Source organism: Branchiostoma belcheri, unplaced genomic scaffold, assembly GCF_001625305.1.
Source record: "Branchiostoma belcheri isolate BF01 breed outbred unplaced genomic scaffold, Haploidv18h27 scaffold7, whole genome shotgun sequence".
Lineage (NCBI taxonomy): Eukaryota > Metazoa > Chordata > Leptocardii > Amphioxiformes > Branchiostomatidae > Branchiostoma > Branchiostoma belcheri.
In genome coordinates this window covers 633,251-648,380 of record NW_017804353.1, presented here as the reverse complement: position 1 = coordinate 648,380, position 15,130 = coordinate 633,251, and the positions used below count along the sequence as shown (strand labels likewise).

Below are 15,130 nucleotides of genomic sequence, written 5' to 3'. Positions count from 1 at the left end.
TGAGAAGAGAAGAAAGATGAGCAGAGAAGAGATGAAAAAAGACGAAAAAAGAAAAAAGAGAAGAAAGGGAGAAGAGCAAAGAGAAGACATGAAAAAAGAAGAGATCTGAGAAAAAAATCAATCGTAGCCTGGTTTGTGTGTGGCGTCACGCTGCGGCTGAAGATTCTCTCCAATCACGTCGGCTCATAATGAGTGGAGGGTGGCCAAATTGGCCCACCCCGGACTCATTACGTCTCGCGGCGGGACGGAGGGCCTCTTCTTCAGCCCAGCGTCACGCCACATCCAATATTCACTGTCAAGTTCAACCGAGCAGGCACTGAGTCTTAGTTACCGGGGATGCAAATAGGGGCTCTCAACAAAGTCTTCTACTTTGTCAAGATCACGGATACAGAGGAGGGCTTTCCGGTGATGAAGAGAGGATGTACAAAGATATGCAGTTTGATGTGTTGTGGTGTCAGAGCAAAGGGACAAAAAGTGTCGTTGCCTTTGAAATTCCGTATCAGTATAGCTGGTATAACCGTACCGCCATTCGGTTAAACACACCAGCTACATGTACTTGTAATTGTGTAATGCTATTTTCCTGTCTTCTGTCAATATTAAAAGGGGAGAAAAATCTATGACTGAGCATCCATGGCAAATAATTATGTTCTCGTGAGACTAAGTCAATGTTGTGTCAATGTTTGTTTTTTTCAATAGCATGCTCACAGTTATGAAGTAGATGTTTTACTTAGACAAACCAGCCACCCAAAAGAATAAAGAATATTTCCATACTTGTAAGTACGTAAGTGACAATCAACACTAAAAACTAGCCCTCCCCCAGTCTAAAATACATTTGTTTGCTGTGTAAAAACAAATGATATCCAGAAACAACCATATCTACAAGCACGCATAATTTGAATTGCTATCAACATTCTGCCATTTGTTTCACCTGCGGCTACATAACCGGTATATAACGAGTTTATCCCTAGGAAACAACTGCACTTGGAATTTTAATCATGTGTAGAAAGCACGTCAGCAGAACGTACTGCACCTGCGCGAAACCCGTAATGTAACAGTACATAGCATTTCAGCAGAATGTCTCATATAAGGTTGTATTCGCTCATATAAGGTTAGCATTTCGACAGTAGTTTCCAAATGTCATGTCGGAAAGAATATCCTCTGCAACAGGCAAAATTCTGATGCAACGTTGACCAAAAACCCAACGAAAAACACGAAAATACAGGCTTCTGCGCAGGCGCAGTACGTTCTGCCGACGTGCTTGTGTAGAAGCAAGTCTTCTTGAAAATTGCCAAAATTGGCACCTGTTGTATTTTCTAACGCTATCAAATCCAGCTGGGCCAAAATTATGACAGCTAAGTAATTGGACATGAAAAGTAAATAAGGAGCTATTGATCATTTTTTCCCCCGAAAACGCCTTAAAGTTAAAAATTGTCATGCCGTCGGTGATTCTTCGCATGAACGTTAAATAATTTAACAAAATGGAGGATCCTTCATTAAGTTTCTGTACTTTTATATACCCACTGGATCAATATGTTGCATGTGAAATGCCACGCAGTGTTTTCAAAAATGAGATTTTAACCCCAAGGGGGCAGCTAATAGCAGATGGAAGACCTTGGTTGGTCTTGTGCCCCATCATTCAAAAGTATAACACTGCAAGTTGTTGAATAAAAGGCAGTAAAATATAACATCTGTGTCCATAATATCACCAGGGTCCATGATATCACCACTTTGAGAAATAGTGTGCTTTAAGATATTTTTACTGCAACACTTTTGGTATGCACTCCTGCACACCTCAAATGTACATACCTACATTTTTGTAGGGTATGTTGCAGTAAAAATATCTTTAAGTACACTTTTTCTCAAGGTGGCAATATTATGGACTATGGTGATACATTATGGATACAGATGTTACTTGCAACTCTCCCTTCACTGATCTTTTGCTTGTCTATGACTTCTGAACATGTTTCTCAATCAGTTGTTCAACTGTGAAGTCATTTATGTAATAATATGTAACGCTGCAAGTTGTTGAATAAAAGGTAGTAAAAATTTTGTACTTGTAGCCCTCCCTTTGCTGAACTTTTGCTTGTCTTGACTTCCTATCAGTTGTTTAACTGTGAACTCATTTATTTTCACGGGGACTTAATTTAATGGCAGCAAAAAGCAAAAGAAGGTTTTCGCAGTAATCAAACTCTGCAGTTGAAACAATTTTGTAGTACATTTATATATATATACTAATAACTAGAAATGCATATTCCCAGAGAGTGAGGAATTTACAGTGGAGAGGTCATCAAAAAACATAAAACCACTGCAAATTTGACAAGATTTTCGGTATCAGTGAAAAAAACACTTCCTGAAGATCAACATCACATGCAAGATTTTCATGACGTGTTTTCCATCCAAGAGTCAAGGTTGTTTTCCAAAGTTCTTCGTCATTAATTCCTCTCTGTACAGTTGAATTCGATTGAGACTGATTGGCTTCCAAAGTATGTCTTTGTTACGCACCAGCCAATTTGTCGTGCGCTCTGATTTTTGTTACACAGTTCCAAGAAGAGGTATTATATTGGAACCATCAAGGGATTCCCAAAATTGGAGCAAACCTAATCCTCTCCATACACAGCGGGCGCTTCGTTCTCCCAAACTGCCTCTGGTATTGATTTTTACATGAGGAAAGATGTCACTCAAAATCTAGATGAAGGACTCTGTGTGTAAATCACCTCCAGTGGGCGCAATTACGGCAAAAACAGAAACAAGGCTTTACAAGAACATTGCAGTGTCTATCGGAAAAGTAATTCAGACATTTCCTCGCTGAATCATTGTGTCTGGACTGTTTGACTTATGCAGGGCCTGTACAATGGGTGTATTCTGTATCTGTATCTGACAGTGTATAGCTGGTATAAAAGCCCTTCAGCGTAACACACCAGCTTCTGTATCTGTATAGCCTTTGGCGTAACACACCAGCTTCTGTATCTGTATCTGTATTAGCCTGTATAACCGCCCTTCGGCGTAACACACGCCAGCTTCTGTATCTGTATAGCCGGTATAACCGCCCTTTAGCATAACACACTAGCATCTGTATAGCCGGTATAACCGCCCTTTGGCGTTACACACCAGCTTCTGTATCTGTATAGCCGGTATAATCGCCCTTCGGCGTAACACACCAGCTTCTGTATCTGTATAGCCGGTATAACCGCCCTTTGGCGTTACACACCAGCTTCTGTATCTGTATAGCCGGTATAACCGCCCTTCGGCGTAACACACCAGCTTCGCATGCACTCGGCGTAGCAGCAGCCGGCTACATTAAACCGAACGACTTGTTACACCCAACCCTTGAACATCTACATGTAACTCTTAATGTTGTTTAAAGCTATTTAGTGATAATGCCCCTACTATACTTGGTGATAGCAAATTCCACTCTGCAATAGTTCTAGAAAAGAATGAGTTTTTGAACACCTCAATCGAATCCTTGGTTGATAACTTTGGTACTTGAAGGCATTATTTCTTGTTCTTTTCTGAGCTGGTATTAGGTACTTAGTAGTTGGTACGTCCACCAATTTATTAGATTGGATATTTCTCTTGGCTTGACTTTCTAACCAACATATACACAAATATATATTAAGTGGATATATACGCAAATTTGTAACAAGTATTGACTGGCCAGGGGGAACTTAACATACATGTAGACAAAAACAGCTTTCACTTTATTGATCACTTATAGTAATTGTATTGTGGTAGCACTGCAAGACATTTAGCAAAAGAAAAATCATTGAAGAACATCTAAATTTGATTACTACTGTAAGGGTGATGTAATATGAGAAGTATGCTTAGTCATAACATGCTGTGATTTTCCACCATTTGTTGCAGCAATTTATGTGATGACGTTGCTGTTCACATTAAGGGGCTTGTTGCTTTTTGCATGGTTAGTTAAAGTTGATCCTTTTGACAGAGAGCCAGAGTCATGTATTGGGAAGGCCATGGGTACTGTCCATGGTACTGAATTTCTCATTTTAAAGTTCCGTCATCATAATTTTGTTTGACGCAATATCCTGTTGATCACTTGAAGCACTAGGCATCGTGCCAGTTGAAATCTTGGCCCACTGAAACCCTATTACTTGCATTTTGAGGGTAGACATAAGCTTAGTTTAAGACATATCTTTAAGTTTCCATTTCCTTATGGGCCCATTTTTGTCCATCAAAGATGATGGATCAGGCTTGGTTGATAACTCTAGTACATGTACTTGAAGGCATGACTATTTCTTGTTCTTTTGAAAGGTGGGAGTGGGGGATGACATATTTGTACTTAATAAGACTAGAGAACTCATAAGAGATGATGTATTCCATACATTCCTGTATTTTTGTTTTGTGTACACCACTGTACATTGCATATAAAGAAGATAAAACATGTACATTGCACTGGTAATGGCTGTATTACAACATGTTTGATAGAATAAAGTGCGATGGCGGACACGGAAAAGTTAAAAAAAAAGACTGCAAACTCACCCACTGAGGACACCAAGGACCAGGTTGAGCATGAAGAAGGACCCCAGGATGATGATGGGGATGAAGTACAGCCAGTTGAAGCTGTTCCCCAGGGAGTCATTGCACTGCGAGGGAGAGAAGAAAAAAATAGTCAATCATTTGATACAGACAATGCTATTATTTCATATCTCATCTGTACAACTCCTCAAATAATATCATCGATGTAATCTTTCGCAAAAAATTCGTCCCCAATATCTGGGTGCGCCTTTACTCATAGTCATATTTTTAACTGTTGTTATTACATATAATGTTATGTGTATTTCTATTTTTAAATTTTGTATGTTTTCTTTTATATGGGCTGTGAATGCTTGAAATAAAAAATTACGTAAAGTATTACAGAATTTTGGGCCTGCTTTGAAATATGAGTCTGCTCATGGAACTTTAGGAGCTACATGTACCCATGTGTCTCTAAGAGGAAATAAACAATTGAATCAAACAGGCCATTTCAGGAAAAAGGTGTATTCTATTCCAACTTTATAAACTTCAAAGTTTATTGTTCAATCAAAATTGCAGCCCTTATTAGGACTGAACTGTATTGATCTTACAGAGCCCTGTAAAACACTGTCAGTGATAAATGGGAAACTAAAGTCAATGTACAATTCAATAAATATACTAAGTCAAAATGCAAATTTTAGAAGAAGTTCCACCAGTGTTAGACAAGTTAGATACTTAAAGCCATCTATAAGAACCACAATTTGCATTTAGTGGTCAAAAATCGTTCAGGAGCACTCAGTTGCCACACATATTGAATACATGTACGTCATATGATTAAAAGCACAATAGTTAGTAAGGCCATGTTGATTTGATTATATGGATGACATCCTCTGGGAACCCCAAAACTGATGCGCGCGTGCGAATAAAAAAAAAGTTTTGCAAAAAAAAAAAGTTGCTTTCACTATGAAATCTACGTGGTCATGAAGGTTGAAAAAGTGACACAGAGTATGGTTTGGTGAATAATCTACTCTTTAAATTCATTTCTCTTTACATTTTCGTCTTTTTTGTTTGATTTTGGCATTTTGCGACATTGGTATCATTTTTTAATATTCTTTTTGCAACTTACGGTATATTTTTCTCATTTTGCAACTGTTTTGTACGATTTACAGTATGGTTGAAAACTTTTTTTTTTTTGGAAACGGCCGAAAATTCATGCGCGCGCGGATGTCATCCATATAATCAAATCAACATGGCCTAATGCTTGTAAATATTGAATGTAATGTTAGTAATAGTTAGTAATCTGCTTTACTTGTAATTGCATAACAGTCAGAAAAAGATGCGGTCATTTATCTATAATCATTAATCAGTAAGGGAGGGGTTTTTGTCATGAGTGTCAGAGAAAATCAATATAATGATCAATGTAAATGTAAATGTGGACCATTGAGGGCAGTCCCCAGAATCAGGGAAATTTGGTGACACCCCTATGTACATGTTCTGAAGTAAGGTTAGTGTTGTCCAAACATAGATTGAGGTGTAAAAACATAGGGTGACCTATGGGGCAATCCTATAGGCTATTATATTCTTATTTGTCCACCATATTTTGTGCAATATACAACTTGTACTATGGCAATGCATAAAGGGATTGTACATGTAGATTGTAACACCCCTACATTGTGTATGTCATACATGTAGGGTGACCTACAGAAATCCTATAGGCCTTATTCTTTTTTATTTGTTAACCATATTTTGTGTAATATACAACTTGTACTATGGCAACGTATAAAGGGATTGTACATGTATGTTGTAACACCACTATGTCCCCCAAACCCCTATGTTACGAAAACTTCTGTGATCTGACACCCCTATACATTCTGACAGAGGATTGTGTTTAGGGTTGTCGGAATATAGATTAAGTTGTAGGAACATAGGGAAGATGGGCATATAAACCTGCTTTTCTGACAACTCTCTAGTGTCACTGACGAAAGGTAGTGGATGCTACCTGAATCGTCTGACCGTTTACAAAAATCATATCCATTTGCTTGAGTAACTGTTTTTTGGCACATCTTATTACCTGGATGCCTAACCCTCAAAGATGTCATATGAGATTTTTACTAAAAAGCCCAAAAAAGGAGAAAGGAAGAGGGGTGTGCACGTGTGTCCTCCTACCACCCCCTTGATTCTTGTACCTAAACCCCATCACAGTTACACATGTAGTAATACCATCCATAATCAATTCTCCGCATGGGGGTAACTCTTAGGCTATGTTCAAAACGTTGATAAAATCTTCACCTAGCCTATAGAAGATACATCTTCTTTGCGACTAAATGTACATTTTACCATACAACATTTTTCACGTCACACCTTTGGCAAGATAACGCCTACACCTTTCCTTAGACTCCGAATGCCAGGTCTTTATCACTAACGTATGCATGCACTGTGTGATCCTTCCCCTCTATGCATCGGTGCCGGTACATTATACATCTCCAACTGTCATAGCACCCAGACATCAGCACACAGGGCTCAAAATACTGGGTGCATGCATGCGCACCCAAAATTGGAGCTGTGCACCCATGTTTTTCTCTGGGTACACTGGTGCACCCAAATATTTTTGTAGGTATTTTTTACATATCAAATGTATAATTACAGGATATTCTTGGCATCTAATGTCAGAAAAATAATAAAATCTAGTAGTACTTGTTTAAGATTTTGACGTTAGCTCCCATTTTGGATTCAAGCTCAGAAGAGGAGCAGTAAGATCTGTAATTATGTTTTGTTTTATATGGTGCACCCCAAATTTTTTTGTGCACCTAATTTTTTAGGTTGGGTGCACCAGTGCACCTATTCCCAAAATGAATTTTGAGCCCTGACTTTTGTTCCCTTTTCGATTTCCAAAAATTTGTCTTCACTTTATTTGCATAGCAATCAATAGTTTGTGCTTATAAACCTGCATTTTCCCTCTGGTCTGTCAGTCACTGACGAAAGCTAGTGGATACTAGGTGAAACGTCTGACGTTTTCAAAATCATATCCAGTTGCTTGTCGAGTAACTGCTTTTTGGCATATCGTATTACCTGGATGTCTAACCTTCATCGACGTAATTTCGAGCCCTGTATACATCTCCAACTGTCACAGCACCCAGACATCAACACACAAAACAGCAGCTCGGAGGACCACTTTGGTAACCTGGTGTCATGCCAAATGCTATCTATCTCACTTCCCCAAGCAGGCCATGCATTTCTCTCGGAATTTATCTACAAAACCATCAGTGAAATTGTTGGCAATGTATATACCCTGGCTGTACTGTAAAATACAAATATCATTCTGAATCAGTAAATGGTATTGCTCTGCCAATACTTTAAAGTGGAAGTGTGAGGACAGCCAAACCTCAAGCAAATCCCACCACGTTTGTTTTGTTTCGTTTTGTATCAACGGTAAACCTCTTTTAGGCGTACCACACCAGTTTTGTACATTTGTACATGTAAGTACAAGCTGTGTAAGACCGGACTGTAAAGTTTGAACCACTAACACCAGAAAGGACCCCTACTCCTTTTGATAACCAAGTGTGGTGGGTTCTTTAATAGAGACTCAGTAATAAAATGATAACAACCTACATGACACATTCTTTTTTGTGCCTTTCCTAAGACCACACAACCATGCAAGCACCATACACAGAGCTGCATACATGTATGTGACATACTGGCTCATGACAACCAACATCTGGATATTATCATACTCATTAGGCTACAATATTTTCAATTAGATAAGCATTGATTTTGTCAAGACATGCATAGATAAGATATGATTGTTGTGCATTTTATCAAAGAAAAATGAATTAGAGTCTTCCCTGACCCAGAATAGAAATACAATGGAAAAAAAAAGAAAACGTGTAGGGTAACCTATAGTTTTACCTTTAGCCATTTGCTCTTTGTGACTTGTTACACCTAAACTTCAAACGTCTAACTCTAAACATTGTTTAATTTAAAGCTATCTAGTGATGATGCCTGTATTGTTCTTGGTGGCAGCGAGTTCCACTCTACGATGACGTTTTAAACACCTCCATCCTTGGTTGATAAGTCTAATAATTGAAGGCATGGCTAATTCCTTGTTCTTTTCTGAGCTGGTATTAGGTACTCTGTAGTTGGTACAGCCACCAGTTGGTGGGTGAAGACACAAGCGACAACAACAACAACATGGGGCCATGTAGTGTAGCGACAGAGTGTACGGCTCAGAACCAAGAGGTCCCGAGTTCAAATCCTGCCATGCCACCAATCTTGTGCCCTTGGAGAACCCACCACACCTTTTGAAAGAAAGTAGGGGCATGCCCCGTGTGCGATGGTCCAACTACTACTATCTGATGATTCACTACGGACTCCAGGAAGAATAGTGTGAAATTCACACTAATGGAGATCCTAAACAAACAAACAAACAAACAAACAATCGTGCTTACCCAGTACAGCACTTGTGTCCAGCCCTCCATGGTGATCAGTTGGAAGACGGTTAACATGGCGTAGCCGATGTTGTCAAAGTTGGTGATGCCGTTGTTGGGTCCCTCCCAGTACTCGATGCACAGCTCCCCTTCCTTACACATGTACACCGTACTAGTTATCGACGAAAAATTCGCACCGCACACTTCTTCTTGTACTAGCTCCCCTGGGAAGAGATAAAAAAGGTTGAAGTCAAACTTTATTGCACAACAATTGTTACAGGTACAATCTAAAAGAACATAAAAAATCTTGCTTCAAAAAAAGACTTGCACTTGATGCAAGCACGTCTAACCCCCCAGTTTTGTGGGGGAAAAGACGTTAAACTGGATATATATATATATAGAGAGAGAGACAATGTATGGCAAGCTTTTCAGAGTTACTACATATCTAGCCCCTATCTACAGCAACATCTACAGTAATGCTTATAAGTTCTATGCATCAAAACTAACACTATACATGTACTATTTCATACACAGGTGATATAATATTATGGAACCTGGCTTACATGATAATATATATGAGTTCTACATAAGTACAGTCTAGACACTAGGCATGTATCCTCACACAGATTTGTAAAAGATATTACCAGACATTTAAAAAAATCCTTTTTGTTCATCTCTTTCAGTTCATACATTGGACTCACATGAAGATTTTTTGCACAGGCATACAGATCTGTATGGGGAATGCAAATGAAAGCTACTTCTAAATCAGCACCAAGGACAGAGCAACCAAACAAAAGCTTACTCCACTAATTTACGATTATTTTCTTCAAAATTTGATCTAGTACTGCTAGTGAACACCTGTTGAGTAAATCCTTTTTGAAATGCCCAGTGATCCTACAGTAATCCTTACATAGGGTATAGAATTTTCTTCATACACAACCAGTAAGGTTCTCACCTGCTTACGTTTCGATGTCTATCAGACACCTTCCTCAGAGCTTCTGACTGGAGTAAGCAGGTGAGAACCTTGCTGGTTGTGTATGAAGAAAATTCTATACCCTAAGTATCTTCCAACCTGATGAAATTATTTACAGTAATCCGTACATGTTCCTACATGTCTGCAAGTTGGACATGTACTAAGCCTTCTTATCTTATAAGCCTGTATCTTAATACTGTAAATTGGCTTATCTACGTGGGGACTTAATTCTGCTTTAAGCAGGAATCACACAGCAGGAAAATAGCCGCTTGATGAGTCTGTAAGTTGTCAAAGGGCAGTTTTGGTGGCAGTGTGACTGGTTATGGGGATTTTCTTTTACTCAACCAATAATGTATCTCCTTGCTTATGTTTTGTTACGTTTTGGATTGTGTTCTTTCCGCAAAAGCACCACCTACATTGGCTACATATAGCAGTGAGAATTCCATTCAGAAGCTTTGAGGAAAGCGTCTAATAGACACCGACATGTAAGCAAGGAGAGACATTACTAGTTGTGTATACAGAAAATCCCAATGTTCTACCAACCTGATGAAAGTACATTGTACATTGTATTTTCGGAAATATGACTGAGTCTAAGAAAAAAAACTGTGTGTGAAACCTCAATCCTTGCCAAAGACAGTTACTCAAACAACTGGATATGATTTCCAAAATCAAATGATTTCCAAAATCATATCCAGTTGCTTTAGTTGCTGTTTTTGGCTATCACACCTCAAAGAAGCCATGTGACAAGCCTCACTGGGTCAGTCTACCGAGGAAGACCAGAGTGTCTGGTCGGAAGCTCTAGGTGAGAAAACTTCTCTAGGTTAGATCAAAAGTCTTTACTTTAAACAAAACTGTTTTTGGCTTATTACCTGGATGTCTAACCTTCACCAACATATCTCAATCCTAACTCTGTTGACTCACCTGTTACATTGTTATGGCAGGCCAGGTGAAAGATCCCCGTGTAGAACTCGAGGCCTATGATGGCAAAAATGAGGATGGCGAACAGCACCAGGAGGGCGATCTGCAGCAGGGGCGCCATGGCACGGATGATCGACTTCAATACTACCTGAAGACCTGGAGGAGAGAGAAAAATTTGTTATGCAAGAAAATGTTCAGTTGATTAAGAGTCCTTTCTGGTTGTCCTTGGGCAAAGCATGACACTGTTTTATGTCTGGGTACACTGGTACAGTTGAATTTAGAACTGAAAGACTTCTTCCTCTTTCAGACAATAAGCCTCAGCAATCAGGATCTGTAAATAGTCTCAGTTTTTAATGGACCAACCTATCAATATCTGTAACATTTTTAGCTACAATCAGATGATGGACTTCAATACTACCTGAAGACCTGGACGAGAAAAAAAAACACATACTATTAGTTATATTATGCTAGAAATGTAGATTGATTTAACCCTGGTCTTGCTGACATATTTTCAAATAATTTGGTGTCTCAACCAGGTCATATACATTTTGTAGACCCTTGAATTTTTTTCAATTCAATACTACCTGAAGACCTGGACAAGAGAAAAACATACACATACTAGTAGTTATATTCTGTATCTGTATCTGCATAGCCGGTATAACCGCCCTTCAGCATAACAAACCAGCTATTATTATACCAGTTACACCAGGTACATAATAGCTGGTGTAACTTAACTAATAGTATATTATGCATGAAATGTTGATTAATTTAACCCTTGTCCTGCTGACATTTTTTACGCAATATTTTAAGATAATTTGATGTTTTAACCAGGTCATATAGACCCTTGAATTTTTTTTCATTTCAATACTACCTGAAGACCTGGACAAGAGAAAAAAACAACACATAGTTATATTCTGTAGCTGTAGCTGTATAGCCGGTATAACTGCCCTTCAGCATAACAAACCAGCTATTATTATACCAGTTACACCAGGTACATAATAGCTGGTGTAACTTGACTATGTTATGCATGAAATGTTGATTAATTTAACCCTTGTCCTGCTGACATTTTTTTTACACAATATTTTCAAATAATTTGGTGTCTTAACCAGGGGGGCCATGGCACGGATGATGGACTTCAATACTACCTGAAGACCTGGACAAGAGAAAAAAATGCAGTCAGGTTATTCAAAAAGTGTGGGGGGTGGGGGGCACCACAGACTTTCTGCAACCTATGATGTGACTGCTCACGGAGTCACGTGTGGTATCTGCGTGATGTCACAGAAGCGGTGGATTACTCATTCCTTGACAAGACAAGTTGTACAGTCGAAAAGTTGGGTGAGTCCAAATTTATTTTGTGTCTCGGCAATTGTTCTTCAATCTTGTTTTATATTCAAGAAGTAGCAGTGATGTTCATTGTTAACATGGTGACAATAGATCAGCCTTGCAGCCACAGCTGAACTGCGCCAATCTTTACAGTAAAAATTCACCTACAGTAAGACCTACATAATTATTGTATCTGTCAGTATGTACATATTGTGTTGCTGTATTTACTAGTTGATGTGACGGTTGACACAAAAAAGGCGGTCACTATGAGGATTCATTACAAGATTACTGCTTGGTATGAAAATAATGTATTATAATGTAACATTATATAAGGGATGTAACATTATATTTTGCCTGTCTCATCTGGTGTAATTGTGTACACAAACTTTTTGCAATTCAGGGAGTTGTAAGGTTTGCTTTTTGGGGTCACGAATAAATAAATAAACATGAGATACAAGCTATCAAATTCTGGACGATCTCCCTTCTGCAGGCAATCACCTATGAATCCAGTCAGGTGTGAGCTTAGTCCCTTATTCAAATTCTGAAGATAGCAGACATACATTGTAAGTTTATGTCTCGGTTGTATGGTGAGTGGGAGGTGATTTTTTACAGTTGATTGCTAAGCAGGTGCTGCCTGATGCTGATCTAACATGTGCCAGGTAGGAATGTGAATCTAAGAATTCTTTCAAGAATTTGTCTTTCAAAATAAATTCAAGGTATAACTACATGTACAGTGTAATGTAATGAGATACAGGCTATCAAATTCCAGACGATCCCCCTTCTACATGTAGGCAATCATCTATAAATTCAGTCAGGTGTGAGCTTAGCGCGGCCTGATGAATTCCTCCCAACCATTGATATCAGACATGCTTCGTTTCAACAGGTGAACCGCTTCGCACAATACATCACACCATTCATGCCAGATGAGCCCATGCATTATAGATGGGGCAGGCTGAAATAGCTTTACAGTATTACTTTCAAACCAGCACACTGTTGACTTCACAGTGAAATTAACTATTATGCAATTGTAACAATTGCAATAAAGGATTTTTGAATTAAAATGTGCTCTTTGGTTAATTGACATACTCACATTATAGATGGGGCAGGCTGAAATAGCTTTACTGACTTCACAGTGAAATTGCTTTTTTGTGTGCATAACTATTATGTAGTTGTAACAATTGCGTCAGAGTAATTTCAAATTTAAAAGGTGCATGCTCTTTGGTTAATTGACATACTCGCATTATATTTGAGGCAGGGTGAAATAGCTTTACTGTTAAACCACCATACTAGCTGTTGACTTCACAGTGAAATTGCTTTTTTGTGTGCATAACTATTATGCAATTGTAACAATCTTCTTCTTCCCTTTTCGCGCTAACTTCACTAGTTTGAGGGCTCCAGCACGGTGGGGGTAGGGGTTTTTGATAGGGGTGGTCGCAAATGTATAATGTAAATGTATATGTAAATATATATGTTGTGGTATATATGTTGTGATCTGCAGCTCCTCAATGGGCAGGGGCGCCACTCCCTGTCCGCCACCCAAAGCAACAATTGCAACAAAGGAATTTCAAATTTGCTCTTTGGTTAATTGACATACTCGCATTATAGATGGGGCAGGCTGAAATAGCTTTACTGTTAAACCACCATACTGTTGACTTCACAGAGAAATTGCTTTTTTGTGTGCATAACTATTATGTAGTTGTAACAATTGCAATGGAGGAATTTCAATTTAAAATTGACATAATCGCATTATACTCGCTGAAATAGCTTTACTGTCAAACCACCAAACTGTTGACTTCACAGAGAAATTGCTTTTCATATGCATAACTATTACGCAATTGTAACAATTGGAACGGAGGAATTTCAATTAAAATGTGTTCTTTGGTTAATTGACATATAGATGAGGTAGGGTGAAATAGCTTTACTGTCAAACCATATACTAGCTGTTGACTTCATGGAGAAATTGCTTTTTCTATGCATAACTATTACGCAATTGTAACAATTGGAACGGAGGAATTTCAATTAAAATGTGCTCTTTGGTTAATTGACATATAGATGAGGTAGGGTGAAATAGCTATACTGTCAAACCATATACTAGCTGTTGACTTCATGGAGAAATTGCTTTTTCTATGCATAACTGTCATGCAATTGTAACAATTGCAACCGAGGAATTTCAAATTTAAAAGGTGCATGCTCTTTGTTTAATTGACATACTCGCATTATATTTGAGGCAGGGTGAAATAGCTATACTGTCAAACCACCATACTAGCTGTTGACTTCACAGTGAAATTGCTTTTCCTATGCATGACTATTATGCAATTGTAACAATTGCGATGGAGGAATTTCAAATTTAAAAGGTGCATGCTCTTTGTTTAATTCACATACTCGCATTATATAAAAGTCAGGGTGAAATAGCTTTACTATTAAACCACCATACTGTTGACTTGTGTGCATAACTATTATGCAATTCTAACAATTGCAACGGAGGAATTTCGAATTAAAAAGGTGCGTGCTCTTTGGTTAATTGACATACTCGCATTATAGATGAGGCAGGCTGAAATAGCTTTACTGTAAAACCACCATACTGTTGACTTCACAGAGAAATTGCTTTTCATATGCATAACTATTATGTAGTTGTAACAATTGCAACCGAGGAATTTCAAATTTAAAAGGTGCATGCTCTTTGTTTAATTGACATACTCGCATTATATTTGAGGCAGGGTGAAATAGCTTTACTGTTAAACCACCATACTAGCTGTTGACTTCACAGTGAAATTGCTTTTTTTCTATATGCATAACTATTATAATATGCAATTGTGACAATTGTGACAGAGGAATTTCAAATTAAAATGTGCTCTTTGGTTAATTGGCATATTTGCTTTACAATTCAAACCATCCAAAAGCCTGCATTGGAAACTGACTAGACATGGTAAATATGTGAATAACAAGAATCCGGGAGTCTCCACAAGAATACTGGATTGGTAGAATTTTTGTCCGCCATAAGCAGAATTCCACCATATGGCAG

General features: G+C 38.3%; 1 protein-coding gene across 8 annotated transcripts in view; it reads right to left on the bottom strand.

Annotated features, from left to right (window-relative positions):
* LOC109484487 (probable voltage-dependent N-type calcium channel subunit alpha-1B) overlaps nt 1-15,130 on the bottom strand; it is a 157,441-nt gene that overhangs the window by 74,207 nt on the left and 68,104 nt on the right. For all 8 annotated transcript variants that reach the window (XM_019787757.1, XM_019787759.1, XM_019787761.1 and 5 more), the window contains exons 8-10: nt 10,789-10,941; nt 8,916-9,118; nt 4,498-4,601 (exon numbers count right to left, since the gene is read on the bottom strand). In XM_019787757.1, the coding sequence (XP_019643316.1) occupies nt 4,498-4,601; nt 8,916-9,118; nt 10,789-10,941 (460 nt within the window). The remainder of the gene's footprint in view (nt 1-4,497; nt 4,602-8,915; nt 9,119-10,788; nt 10,942-15,130) is intronic.